We start from the raw sequence: 13,660 nt of genomic DNA, 5'->3' as shown, positions 1-13,660 counted from the left end.
TTGTGATAATAACTTTATCAGGTATGAAGCCCAGGAGGGGCCGCAGAGAATAAAAAAAGTAATTTGTGCTTTCCTTTTAATAATTCGTGCTCTTGATTGAACTATTTTGTCTGCTCCCCTCTTGTAGTAGACACCAAACGCATCCAGTCAGATGGAGGTTTGAAGAAAGTGATGAAGAGGACATTTCCCCTGTAGCGTCAGTTACTGATCCAAGCTGGATCCAAGGCAGTTAGGATTAGCGGTACGTTCTCCTTAATCACAAGAAGACCATGTTCTTTGCACTTATTATGTATCCACATATATCCATGAAGTGCTGTAGAGCCCTGAAGCTGAATTTTTATCAGCAGGAGCATGAAAGAGTTTTACGGTGAAAAAGTCTGTTATATTATAACCTCAGATATAACACAGTGTTGTGCTTACAAGTCAAGACCCCAAGTATATCCACATATCATATCTTAGTCCAAGATCAAAATAAAAGCCTATTATATCCAACCGATCTACAGTGAGGGTGTTTGCAGAATGACAGAATGGCATGAGGGGGAATTCCATTCTCCATGGCCCCTCCCGGGCTCCGTAATCAAGTGATAATATGTCAATGTTATGTTTACAGCGCAAACCCCAAGTGGCCAAAAATCCATGAATGCAGCTTTAAAACAGCCTCTGTGCAGCCTTGCTGGCTAACAATAGCATCAGACCTCATTTAAACTCAAAATGGCATGCACTGTATGTTTATATCTTAAAATTGCTGGTGTTACTGTACATTATTACTATGTGCAGCCTCGGAATCGTGCTGCACACTGCTGACTCAGTATCCCAGTGTCCATTCAATCAGTAACCTATAATCAGTGCCAGGAATACATTACACTGTGTGTGTACTGATTCACTAGGGAACAGGAATGACACCATAAACCTCTGGCCTATTAACACAGCTAATGCTCTTTTAAAGGTGAAATTAGCAGCAAAAATGGCAGAATATTAAAATAGTAAATCCTTCCATCAATGATCCAGTGTTTATCAGTAACTGTGTGTACACTGCTGCTGTCCTGGCTGATGATACTCAGTATACAGTAGTGTTGTGTTTACAGTGAGAGCCTGTAGCTGAATGGACAGATGTGAACTCACTGATCTGGCCAAGTCAAAGACAGTCCCTCCATTCAGCAGCAGCAGAGGACAGAGGGTGATCCTTATGACCCCCCACCACACACACACACACACACACACACACACACACACACACACACACACACACACACACACACACACACACACACACACTCATGACTCCTGACTCCAGTTTTCTGAATAGTTTACATATGACAGCTCCTCAGGAGCATGGCTGAAATATGACATAAGTTTCCTACTTAAGGTAGACTTAAGTAAAACTAAAATAAGTCAAAAAAACAAACCCAAACAAAACTGTTTTTTTTTTTAAACTTCAACATATCAATTTTCACTGAGAGCTTTAAACTGGGGTAAAGGAAAAACAATAACATTCACGGAGTAATTGCGTTGTGTTTGATTCAAACTGTTATGTTCCTTTTCGTTGATTCCGCTCCACTCAGCTCGTAACTTCTGAGCTTTATTCTGCTGTTTTAATGTATTTAATTCAACTCTATACTTGACTCTGTTGTACTCTTCAGTTGTGTGTAGTTATACAGTGAACACCAGCTAGCTGCGCACAGTGAAAGCGATGCTGGTTAACGGCGAGTGTGGGGTGATGCTGCGTTTGACCCGTCCGTTAACTCCCATAACACACACACACACACACACACACACACACACACACACACACACACACACAGAGTGTTTAGGACAGGCTACTCACGCCCTTGGTCTTGGGAAGCCCATGGATAACAGCACGTCCAGGTTGGAGCCACATTTCACAGAGCCCGACCGGTTCTGCCGGAGCCTCCGCGGGAGGATTTTACTGTACAGGTCCTCTTTGGCAGCCATGGTCCGCTACAAACCCGATACAGTCCACCAGCAGTTCTCCGGCTAGTCCATGAGCTTGAGCTGAGTCCGCATGAGTGGAGAGGTAAGAGCAACAACACGGAGCGGAGCTGAGAGCAGCGCTGCGCGGCCAGGCTCAGCCCTGCTACTCCGCCCACTGGAGGAAGCTGCTCATTAGATGTGCTGGTAGAGCGGCTCACTTACAGGATGGGATAGAAAATGTTGGGTTTGAAAAGAATAAGTTATTCAGCGTGAACTACACGTTAATTCCACGAGTTTGAGTAGCTGTGGGGTTGACGGGTTTATCTACTCATCTGTGAGTGTGTAATATGTGTTGAACATAAGGGGAAGATTCAGTTATGACACTTTTTAATAGTGAGACATGACTATCACATGCTGCACAGTATACATGACAAAACACTAAAATCATATACATCTATACAAGTTTTTAATTTGGGTACAAAAATTACATTCATTATACAAAGATAATGAGATTAAGGCTATACAATTTATGTATCACACATATGTAGAAAAATATTTAAATCATTTTTACACTGTTGTGGATGATGAATGTGACACAGAATAACTCTGGTAAATGTCCTGAAGCTCACCAAATCTGCAGCAAAACCTTGACACTTGCAGATTCACTAATTTTCTAGAAATAAAGTGATACAATGCATGATATTTGACTAAGCATTATTTTTGGTCCATCTAGTAAATTAAATTCCTGATTGTAATCCTGATTTTTTTTTTTTTTTTAAGTATGGCTTTCACATAATTTCCTACAACTGATGATCAACAGCTTGATCTTTACTGTATAATAATAAGTCCTATGAAATGACATTAGGACTCAGAAGACATGTTGAGGGGCCACGCTGTGCCATCTCCAACCGATGACCATGACTTGGCCTTGAGTAGACTGACTGAGTCCTGGTGAGATATGAGGTTAGTGTTGGCCGCCGACATTGCTGGCAGATGGGTTGTATGGTGCGATGACACAGAAGACACAGCCTGCCTCCTGGAAAGCTTGCCTCATCTCCACCTAGTGGGTCAAACACACACTGCATCAGACAGCAGGATATTGGTCACAGTAAAGATACAGGTTGTAGTTTTTCTTTATTTTTATTTACAGTTGTTGCAGCAAATCATTTGAAGAGTTTCCCCTGAGCTTGATCTCCAAACATTTTCTCTTAAATCATGGACTTGTATTAGTCTCAGCTATGAGGCACTGCATGTTGACTTGCCCATTTACAATTCTCATTGGCTGGTTTTCCTTAAAGGATTGGTTCATAGTCTTTCAAGTCTTCTTAAAAGAACAGTCATGTGCGCATATGTACATTGATACAGGTTTTTCTTGCTGTAATCATTCCTCTTGTTCATACTGGCCGTTTAAAGATGCCTTCCTAATGTGCTTACAATGTAAGTGATGGGGGACAAAATCCACAAACCTCCTTCTGTGCAAAAATGTATTTAAAAGCTTATCCAAAGCTAATATTAGGCTTTGGCAATCTGAGTTGGTCAAATCAAGTGGACTGTGTTACTGTCCCTTCACTGTTGCTCAACAGCAAAACACTTTCCAGGGAAACAAAGAGTGAATTTTGTACATATGGGAAAATGACTATTGTTTTAGGACAGACTTAAAAAATTGTGAATATATCACATCATTAATTCTCAATCCCAGTTTTAACTTTTGCAGCAAAGTTTGATCCAAGCAGCAAACAGCTTGAGGCTGAAGCCGAAGCAGAAGAACCTTAAAGTGCCACAGATGGCCACTAGATACTCCAATGACAACAAGCGTCAACTTTGCTCTACAAGTGCTAGGTCAATCATTTTTTCGAGTCAATATGGTCACAATCTCTAAATTCAGGCTCTCTAATAAGTATGTTGGTGGTCGTTTTGGAAATTATTGCTCCATTAATTAGATTTGAGGACTTGAGCTTTGACGTCAACCATAAGCTGCAACTCTGGACTTCAAATCAGCTCCAATGCAAACCAATGGGTGACATCAAACCTTGCTACGGCCATCTTTATATACAGGCTAAGGTTTGATCCAGAAAACAGCTTCTTTTGTGCTTAAAGGATAATTTCACATTTTTTTTCAATACCCACATGCCCATATCTCCACTGGAAGAGTTATTGATTTTTGTGATTGGTCTTCCTGTTCATCTAAAGCAATTGCAGGGATGGAGGACAAAATCAACAGTCCTTGTTCCCGGAAGTAATGTGCTCTAAAGTTCAGCTGGTGCTAATATACGGCTGTGGGAGACTGTGGATTTTCTCTCCCCATTATTTTCATTGAACCTGCTTTAATTGCTCTTTGTGGCCAGTATGGGCAGATTTTACTATAACCACAGTTACAGAGCAGTGGTTTTTATAGATTCTGCATAGGGTCAAAACCAGAAATTGTGCAACTGTCCAGGCACTGAGTGAGGTTAACAAGACATGGAAAGATTAGCATGAATATGCATGCAACAGCTCCAAACCCATGGCCTCAGACTGGAGTTCAGATAGCTGCAGATGAGCCCTTCAACATACAGCAGGGTAGTCTTACCAGTCTAGTCTGGTCCACACACAGACCCACCACAGCCCCTCCACTGCCTGGTAACTTCACCGCCGAGCCAAACTGCAAGAATCAGAAGAAACGTTACAAGTACATAAAGAGAAGAACACTCCTGCAGGTTCACAGATGAAGAATGAGAAATGCGATGGTGAATACTGATCAATAACACATGCACTGCTCTTAGCAGGTGGTAGAAGCCTCGAGCACCTACCTGCCTCGCCAGCTGAACCATCTTGAGGTTGCCAGGACCCAAGCAGTCGTCAGAGTAGACAGACCTGAGGGAAGACTTGTTATTTTTAATCTCACTTTTTTGTTGCCTTTGTTTGACTTTGGGGATGTACTGTCCATGAGTACATCCTCTCGGTGCGTACATACTTTGGTTACATGCAGTATCACTGCTAAACAACAGCACTATCACACACCTCTACTGTATATAAAGCTATTCTTGGGTTCCAGCCACAGAATCAATGTAAATGTATTAAACAAAAATAGAGAATAATCAGCTTTGCTTTCCTAGGATTCATTTTAATCAACAGTTCCCAAAGTCCACACTGAACTGGGTAAAAGAGCTTTTATATAAGCTGCTTCTTCTGCCTGGATCCTTTTGCTGTTATATCTAAAATGGCAAATCTCCTTCTGTAAATTGAAATCATTGCTGCAGAGGCTGTGTGCTCTCTCCTTGCTGCCGATGCTTTGGGCTATTTTAGAATCTTGATGTGTTTGTTTCATTACGTGGTTGTTTTGGATTGGTCTCAGCTATTTTTATGGTTTTAGACAGCTCGTGGGTTGTTTTAAAAAGCCATTCAGGTTGATTGTGGGATGAAATATTTTACATGATCATATTCGAAATTTTATTCATGATTTTATAATTGCATTTCTCATTAATCTAATTCGGATTTTGAGTCTTATTCTGAGTTTTCTGACTTATGTTGCTCGTCTGTAAATCATTGTTATTGCTGCCTGTCTTAACCAGGGCATTCTTCAGTGTAGCTTTCCTTGTTGAATTTAAATAAAATGCTTTAAATACAAAAAATGCCTCAAATTAAAATATAGTGTTACCTCCTCAGCTCGAAGTTCTGGTCCATCAGTTGTGCCAGACGGCTCCAGTCTCTGTCCTGTAGAGCCGTCCTGAGGGGAGAACATTTTAAATCCTTCAGTCAATCACTGAGACAAAGTTCACCTCAAATATTAAGAGCATGTCAGGGCAAAATATTTGGTATTTTCTGTCAGGTGGGTCAAAACAAATAAAATGCATGTGGAATTTCTTATAACTCAAAGTGCATAAATATTTTACATAAAAAACCCAAAGCTACTTTGAGACTGTTGTGCATGAGACATAATTAATACAGTGATTAATTATGTCAAGCGTTTACCATTATTCATTTGACAATATCTCCAGCTCTGTTTATTGCATTTATTACTGCACTTTCTGCTTGAGGAAGTGTAATAACATAAACCAACCTTGCTTGATCAGTGAGCTCAGCAAAAGTCTTCATGGCTTCGACTACTTGCGGCTCCCCTGTGGAAAGACAGAGCAACATTAAAAAAAAGCAGTTCAACACATCAACCAATGTGTATTCTCATTTAAGACTCCTTAAAGAACAGAGGGATGTAAATACAAACATGGCAAACATCTTATTCAAAAAAAGTCAGCATATAGAAAACTGGAACTTGTTGCTTTCCGTATCATGTGCTTCTGTTGCCATATAAATATTACTGGTATCAATGTATGTTCAAAAATATCAGAATCAAAACCTCATATTGGTCATACTGTATTCCTTGTTTTGAGACATTTTAGCAGTGATTGTTGATCTCATGAATCCCAGGAAGCCCATGATGTTTAAATTGAAGAGGGGCAGCCTACCGCTGAGCCAGCGCTGGCGGACGTTGCTGTGGATGCGTCCAGAGTCGCTGGGGTCGCTCAGGTAGGCCAGCCAGAACGATGGAAGGTCACTCATGTCCATAGAAATATAGTTCCCTGAGAATGCAGAACACACACACTTTAGAAAAGAAAAGTATTTATATGATTGGCATACTGTAGCGCTTACGCATCTACAGTGTTGTAAATACCATAGCCCTGCTCTTCCATGAGCTTCTTGCTGAAATCCATGTAGACTAATCCTTCATAGACCTGCAAAGGCAAAAGAATCCCTCAGTCGCTGCTACTGCAGGCATAAAATTAAAGATAACCAACATGTTGTGACAGAATCCAGTGCATTTACGTAATGCTGATTCTGTTACTGACCTGCACGACTCTGTCCTGCAGGCCAGCAGTAATGAACAGTTCATCAGTCTCCACGTTGAGGATGAAGTTGGCTCGGATCGGCCTCGGGAGATCCTGGAGTTCACGTAAACAGCACATTTTGTCATTTTTAATTTATGCTGTTTTCCACATTAACTGCTTTGTCTCATGTGCATGCTATTCTCTTCCTTATTACTGAAGTTGTTAAGGGTTTTCTACAAGGGCAGATGGTGGAAGATGAAAGAAAAGCTTCTCAGAGTTAAACCTGAAGGCTTCAGTGACACATCGTAACAGGGCAAAAAGATCCTCACATTGTCTGTGATGTTGTAGAATTTCATGAGACACTTCAGGGTAGCTGAGACGATGGCACTGCACAAGAGAGGATTGTAAGACGAGAAGATTATTAATTAAGTGTGTAAAAGATAATTTTCATATTAGGTTGGGCTACACAGATAAGAAACCCACAAGAACTAATTACCTGCTTCCAGCGAGGCCCTTCAAGAAACAGAGACAAAAAATGTAAACATTAGTGTTTTATATTAAGGGTGGTTGCACGTTTGCTTTATGCTTTCACACTTTACACTGTATGATGAGAAACCAGCGTTCGAGTACATCCTCACCACTTGCCGAGGAATGTTGGTGTCATACTTCAATGTGAAGTTCTGCTTTGTCAAAGCAATGCTGCAGTGAAGAATACACAGAAGTTGAAGACGTATCAGCAGTGGAAGTGAAGCACATTACAAGAAGAATCAATGTCAACTGTCAAGTAGTTATCAGGTATCAGGTGATCCTGATATCATTCACAGAGGTTCTTAAAACATCCAGGCTCAAAAAAACTAAATTTAAGGCTTTAAAAAGTAAGAAATCTGTCATCTTTTAATATATTCATGGGAAACAATATTGTCTGTCGCATTGGTCCACACTGAAATGTCTCAACATCTGTGGGATGGCTTGCTATGAAATTTTATACAGATATTCATGGTTCCCAGAGCATGAATTCTGCTGACTTTGGTGATCCTGATTTTTCCTCTAGCGCCACCATGAGGTTGATGTTTTATTTCTCTATTGAAATATTTCCCTGCTATAATATAGCAAAATAAAAGGCAAGAATAAGTTAAGGTTAAAAGTTACAAAAAGGATGAAGGTCTAAATCCTCTTTATTTGCAAAAGTATTATTGAGCAGCACAACTCAAAACAATAGTGTCATGGATTGTAGAAGCTATAGATTCAATGTGGGAGAGAATGAAACAGAACTTCTGTCTGGTACCATGAGGTTCTCTATCATTCATGAGGTGGAAAGAATGGAAAAAAAATTAAACTTCATAAATAATGAATGGGTTGAGAAAACATGGAAAGTATGATCTAAAATAAAGAATGAGCTAAAAACTCAATATCAAGAGCTGCTAAAGTTTAGTTTAGTTTTAGTTTATTAGATCTATTTATATCAAGGACCATGCACAAAATTAATTAATCTCAAACAAAGAGAAAAGATGCTTTGTACCAGATTTAGCTGCTAACTAATTTCCATCTGTAGTCCCTGGCAGGTGATCAGAAACAATAAAACACAGAGCAAAACCATCATCCCCACTACAAATATACCAACAACCTACACACACACACACACACACAAACACACACGCACAAACACACACACACACACACATACACACACACACACAATAACACATTTCATAGGAATAAACACACATCAGAACACAAAAATCAAAATATTACATATATATATCCAAAGATATGAAAACAGTAAAAAATGTCAAAACTTCACGGGAGAAAATATGGAAATCTGTGCAGGTTTTCAGACTAACAGAAGCTTATTCCATCTTTAAAAGAAAAAGCAGATTGTACAAAGGCAGAACCTCGTTTATGGACGCTACATTCTCCACTTGAAGACCTTGAAGCTCTGCTCATTTGCTCAGAGAGGAGCTTGCAACAAATCCAGACTTTTCTCCATCCATCACTGATATTAGCTTTAAGAAATGGAAGGACAGGGTGCTGGTGTATATTGGTCAATTATTTGAAGGACAAATACTGAAATCAGCTTTTCATAAAATGTGAGGAAGAAAAGTTCAAGAAGTTGATTCACACATTCATAGTCCCCAGAGGATGAACTGTAACATCTTTGATCTCCTGACTTTCATCTAACGCCATCATATTTTGATTTATGACCAAATACCTGCAAGAAAACTCATTCCCATCAGCCTCAGCTGCACTCTCTTTAGTGCTAATAAGCAAATATTAACATGCTAAACCAACACTGTGAACATGGTGCACATTATACCTGCTAAACATCAACACACTAGCATTGTCATAGTGAGCATGTTAGCATGGTGATGTTGGCATTTAGCTCAAGTTCAGCCTCACAGAGCTGCTAGCATGGCTATAGACTCTCAGCATGTGATTTGGAAGCTGGGTATTCTGCACAGTACAACAAAAGCATGTCTGCCTCTGATGCAAAATACAAACATCCTGTTGCAAGTAAATATTCAAGTTGTGTGTCAAATCCACTGTGTTGGCCTGGAAAGCTGTTATAAGAGTTACTAATCTCACCCTTGTTTGGAGCAGAACTGGTAGAACTTCTTACAGGTGGCCTGCAGCAGCCGGAGGCCTCCAAGGTACCTACAGCGGATGATGAACATAGATATGAAAAAAACAGAACAAGAACAACACTGTCATATATTTAAGGTCATTAAATAATGTGTGCACACCCTTCCTTCCTGCTGATGCAGAAGAGATCTTGCAAGCTTCCAAACTCCGTAGGGTCATTGAGTGGATGAGGGACTAATACCTGGAATATAACAGAAACACACATGACGTTTTCACAGTTTATTCCTGATGAAGGTGTTTTAGCTTCTGTGTATGCATAGAGGTGTGTGTGTGCATTACCAAAGTCTGGCTCTCCACTAGAGTGACCTCAGCCCAGAAGTTAGAGATGCTCATAGCGATGGTTTTCCCGTTGAAGCCATCTGATGGATTCCCCATTAATCCAACCCTGTAAGTCATTGTTCATTTGGAAATCAATCCTTACAGCGTCTATCAGGGTGTATTCTAACATTTAAGTGTCATGAATTAGGAAGGAAAACAGGCACATTTCTGAAAAAGTAAATTCAAATTAAAGTAGAAGGTCAAGCTTTAAGTCTGTGTTTTATAACCTGGCATACGACCGGCACGTGATTGGTTTAGCAGGATTGTTTTGTTGCTTGGTGGAGTAGTGGGTGAGCCACTTGGTGTAGTCTGACAGACCCTGAGATGTCAAGAGAAAACATGTTATTAGAGGTGCAATGAAATGTAAAAACTATGACAGAGTTTTATATACAACTCCACTTATCAGCATTCAGTCCCTGTGGGAGGATAGTGTAGTCACCCAACTTGCCCTTAACTAGCAGCAATATGACCAGTATTAAGTCGTCAGGTTCATAGAGTGTAGACCTGTCTAATCTGATGGAGGGTAAATTAGGGACATTTAGGTACAAGTGGCCAGTTTGCAGCTCATGTCACATTACATGATTTCTGGGTAAAGAAGCCTTTTAAATATTAAAATATTTCAGCTGTCATCTCTTACTACCACATGCAAAGATGACTGGTGCAGCTAAACACACCCTGCAATACACTTACACTTTACAAGTAGTAGCCCAAGATATAAAGTATTTCTAGATGTAAATTTTGCAAACCAAGGGTAAAAATAATAATGGCAAACATTATGAGGCGCTAAAATCATTTCGGAGTTCTCACCAGGTAATGTTGTGTGTGGGAAAATAAAGATGTAACATTGTTGATAACAGGAGATAAAAGTACAAACCACTTGTCCAATGAGCTGGAAGCCAGTGGGAAGCTTCATCCCGAACACATCAAGCTGCTTCTCATTGATGAGCCACTCCTGAAGAAGAAGAAGGAGCCATAAAAATAACTGTTTGTTCATTTTGATTTACCATCATAATGAAAAGCAAAGACAAAAATAAAATGACATAAACTTATTGAAGTTATTTCAACAAAAAAATTCCATCAAGGCAGCACTTAGAATCTATTTCCCTCACTGAACTCAACTGTTGTTAAAAATCACTGAGTTAACTACAAGTCACCATATCCAGAAGATTGTTCATGTTTGACGTTGCCTGTATAAAATGAACAGCATATGTTGCTTTCTGTCACTTTACGAACCCAGAATCGCCCGAAGGACCTGTTTGTGGCCTGAGGCAGCACACTGAGGAAGTCAGACAGGTAGGACAGTGTGCCTCTCTGGATGCAGTAAAACACCACGCTGGCCAGTCGGGAGGCTGTCAGCCCTTCCTGTGGTTTCTCCAAGAAGCGAGTTATCCTGATTCATACAACAACACCATCAAAACACCTTTATCAATGAACCTTCAAAAACTTCACACAGTGAGGTATTTCTTGTGCATTATGGGACTGAGAGGATAAAACAACTTCTTTCTTCTTACCTATGGTTGTCAGGGCAGACCTCCACGATGCCCCTGGAGCTGCTTTTCTCACCTTCCTCCAGTTCGTAGTATATGATCAGCTCTCCAGGCTGCAACACAGACACAAAAGACTGGGCTGGTGCATGTTCCTTAACACTTCACCTCCACAAAAAAAGACCATGGAAAAAATGATTTGACCTGTGGCAAGCCTTTTTCATTCTGGATATTTTCACTTTGCCTGTTTTTGACTTTATGACACTGCTCTTGAGAGGATTTTACATGTTTGATGGATGAAGGCTACTCTTTCGACTTTAGATTGTACAGTTTTATGTCAACAAAAGGATTATGTGTGTTTGAATATAAGCACAAGTTCCTGATGCACATTTGTGTTGTAGTGAATCTCACCTTTGACCTGAAGAAGCGGATAACTTGAGCAATGTCAAAGTTCTGGTCTGAACACAACATGTCCCCTGCAATCTGCTTACACAGAGAAGAAATCCTTAGTGTGCAACAGACACTGATTCACTTTTAACATTATTCAGCTAGTCAACACAGTCAAATGGAACTGAGCGGTTACATTTATCGTACCACCATGATGTCGTCCTGCAGCTTACGGCTGCGTATGGCCAGCTCCAGGTCAGCCACAGCCCCAAGGCGGTCCTCCAATGTGGTGCTGCCATCATTTATCACATTTTCCACCGGGAAGTCATTAGCTGTCGCCCAGCGCTCATAGTACTTATACCTACGCAGAATGAGAATTGAGCACAACAGAGTAAAAGTGGCTTCACCAACAAAAAGAACCAACAATTCAATGTCAGTGGTGTCTTTCAAGTGTCTGTAGAAGATAATTAAGTTAATATTCTTTGTGTACTCACTTGTCTGCATTAGTGACAAGATACACTTCTGTGAACAACTGTCTCCTGGGGAGAAATCAGACCTGCAATTAGCAGAACTCCACCAAAACATGATCTGCAAGTGTTACAGTGACTGGGGACAAAACATCATGTTTGGGCCACTTGCCGCTGTTACGCACATGTTGACCGTTTCCCACCAAAAGTCAAGGATCTTCTTTCCTCCAATGCCGGGCAGCAAGGCCTTTGGTACCCCAGTGAGGTGGCTGTACAAGCCTGTGTCATCATTCTGTGTGAGGAGAGGAGAGATGGAGAACACAGCCCCCCTCAAACTAAAAATTACTTAATTAACATACAGTACCATGTTAATATATACTGGAACATGATTTGGCTTCAGTCCTCACTGCTTTTTGCTATAATGTTAACGCCCTTTCTAAGTATTACATATATTACATGTTTTGATGAACACTTCACACATGTAAAATGCTTAATGTAGCTACTAGCAACATTATGTGCATCACCTTGTAGCCATTCAAGTCAAAATTCATCAGAAGTTATTAGTGGACCGTCCCACGTCCCGTTGACGTCACGCCAAACTTAATGAGAGAATATAGCTCTCTTATGTTGTCTTTCTTTTATGATGGACATGTATATTTAGCTAACCTATCAAATCAAAAAATAGATTATCTTCAATAATTTGTCATATATATAAATCAACTACTGGCATCGGTTTTCGACCAACTCAAACTCCTGCGATTAGATTTGATCGAAATACACAGCAGGGGACGGTATTTCTTTTCCTAGGATGGCGAAGTCATGACCCGCCCTACTCTACCTCTGATTGGCTAGTACTCATTGCCTTCGTTGATTGGGTTGGTCAGGTTTAGACATGAGGAATGAGATTGGTTAGGATTAGGGTTAGAATATCAAGGCAAGCCAATCAATGGAGGAGTAGGGAGGGTCATGACTTTGCCATCCTAGGAAAATAAAAATGTCGCAAGCCGCGGCCAGTAAGAACCAGCTGGAGTTTGTTCAAACGTGTTATTTTACACAAAATAGTTGTGACTGTTGGACGGGATGTAAACCGCTGACACCAGTTAATCCTTGCAACTCCGTAAATGTCTGAACAGTTGGATTAACAGCTGTATATGCTAGCCAGCAACCAGCGCTGTTTGAGACGTGCAGATTTTACAACAGTGATACTGATGTGAACTCTGCACTGTAGCGACTCACATTATTTCTGCTGCTACATACAGCTGCTTACCTTAATCTGAGCCTCCAACACGGTGCCGTGACCGGCTACCAGCAGTATACAGATCATTAGGGTAACTTCGGTGTGTGCTGTCCGGCAGGTTTCTTTAAATAATAAAACAGAGTGCTGTCAGAGCTGAATTCAACCAGCGCCAATGAGAAGAACTACTTCCGACAAGAACTACAAAATAAAACTTACTCACAACCACCTGAGTTCATCTTCAAGCTACAGTCCAACATACTGTGTATATACTGTATGCTATATCTAATGTATGTAATATGGTCATATCATAATATGCCCATTATATACACTCATGCAAAAAAGCTCTTGTACATCCTTTAACCAGTTTACCAGCTTTAATAAACACAACTGAAC

The 13,660-nt window shown here is 40.4% G+C and overlaps 2 protein-coding genes across 4 annotated transcripts in view; both read right to left on the bottom strand.

Moving 5' to 3' along the window:
- The window catches only part of ubash3bb (ubiquitin associated and SH3 domain containing Bb), a 45,019-nt gene extending 42,907 nt beyond the window's left edge, over window positions 1-2,112 (bottom strand). For both annotated transcript variants that reach the window (XM_067593876.1, XM_067593878.1), the window contains exon 1: window positions 1,826-2,112. In XM_067593876.1, the coding sequence (XP_067449977.1) occupies window positions 1,826-1,953 (128 nt within the window). In that variant the 5' untranslated portion in view covers window positions 1,954-2,112. The remainder of the gene's footprint in view (window positions 1-1,825) is intronic.
- Window positions 2,113-2,376: 264 nt separating this feature from the next.
- Window positions 2,377-13,475, bottom strand: gkup (glucuronokinase with putative uridyl pyrophosphorylase). Of its 2 annotated transcripts, XM_067593879.1 has the most exons (23): window positions 13,298-13,475; window positions 12,216-12,322; window positions 12,058-12,102; window positions 11,771-11,924; window positions 11,588-11,659; window positions 11,204-11,292; window positions 10,926-11,082; window positions 10,567-10,644; window positions 9,920-10,011; window positions 9,654-9,759; window positions 9,476-9,555; window positions 9,318-9,386; window positions 7,373-7,433; window positions 7,231-7,247; window positions 7,064-7,121; window positions 6,756-6,848; window positions 6,581-6,641; window positions 6,375-6,488; window positions 5,972-6,029; window positions 5,570-5,638; window positions 4,722-4,785; window positions 4,502-4,573; window positions 2,377-2,992 (listed from the first exon to the last, which is right to left on the bottom strand). In XM_067593879.1, the coding sequence occupies exons 1-23, from the start codon at window positions 13,352-13,354 to the stop codon at window positions 2,897-2,899; spliced, it is 1,869 nt and encodes a 622-aa protein (XP_067449980.1). In that variant the 5' UTR covers window positions 13,355-13,475; the 3' UTR covers window positions 2,377-2,896. The 2 variants fall into 2 exon arrangements, with proteins under 2 accessions (XP_067449980.1, XP_067449981.1); XM_067593880.1 differs by lacking the exons at window positions 12,058-12,102; window positions 12,216-12,322; window positions 13,298-13,475 and having other exon boundaries at window positions 11,760-11,898.
- Between the last annotated feature and the right edge of the window lie 185 nt (window positions 13,476-13,660).

Source organism: Thunnus thynnus, chromosome 7 (assembly GCF_963924715.1).
Source record: "Thunnus thynnus chromosome 7, fThuThy2.1, whole genome shotgun sequence".
Lineage (NCBI taxonomy): Eukaryota > Metazoa > Chordata > Actinopteri > Scombriformes > Scombridae > Thunnus > Thunnus thynnus.
This window is presented reverse-complemented; position numbering and strand designations above follow the sequence as displayed.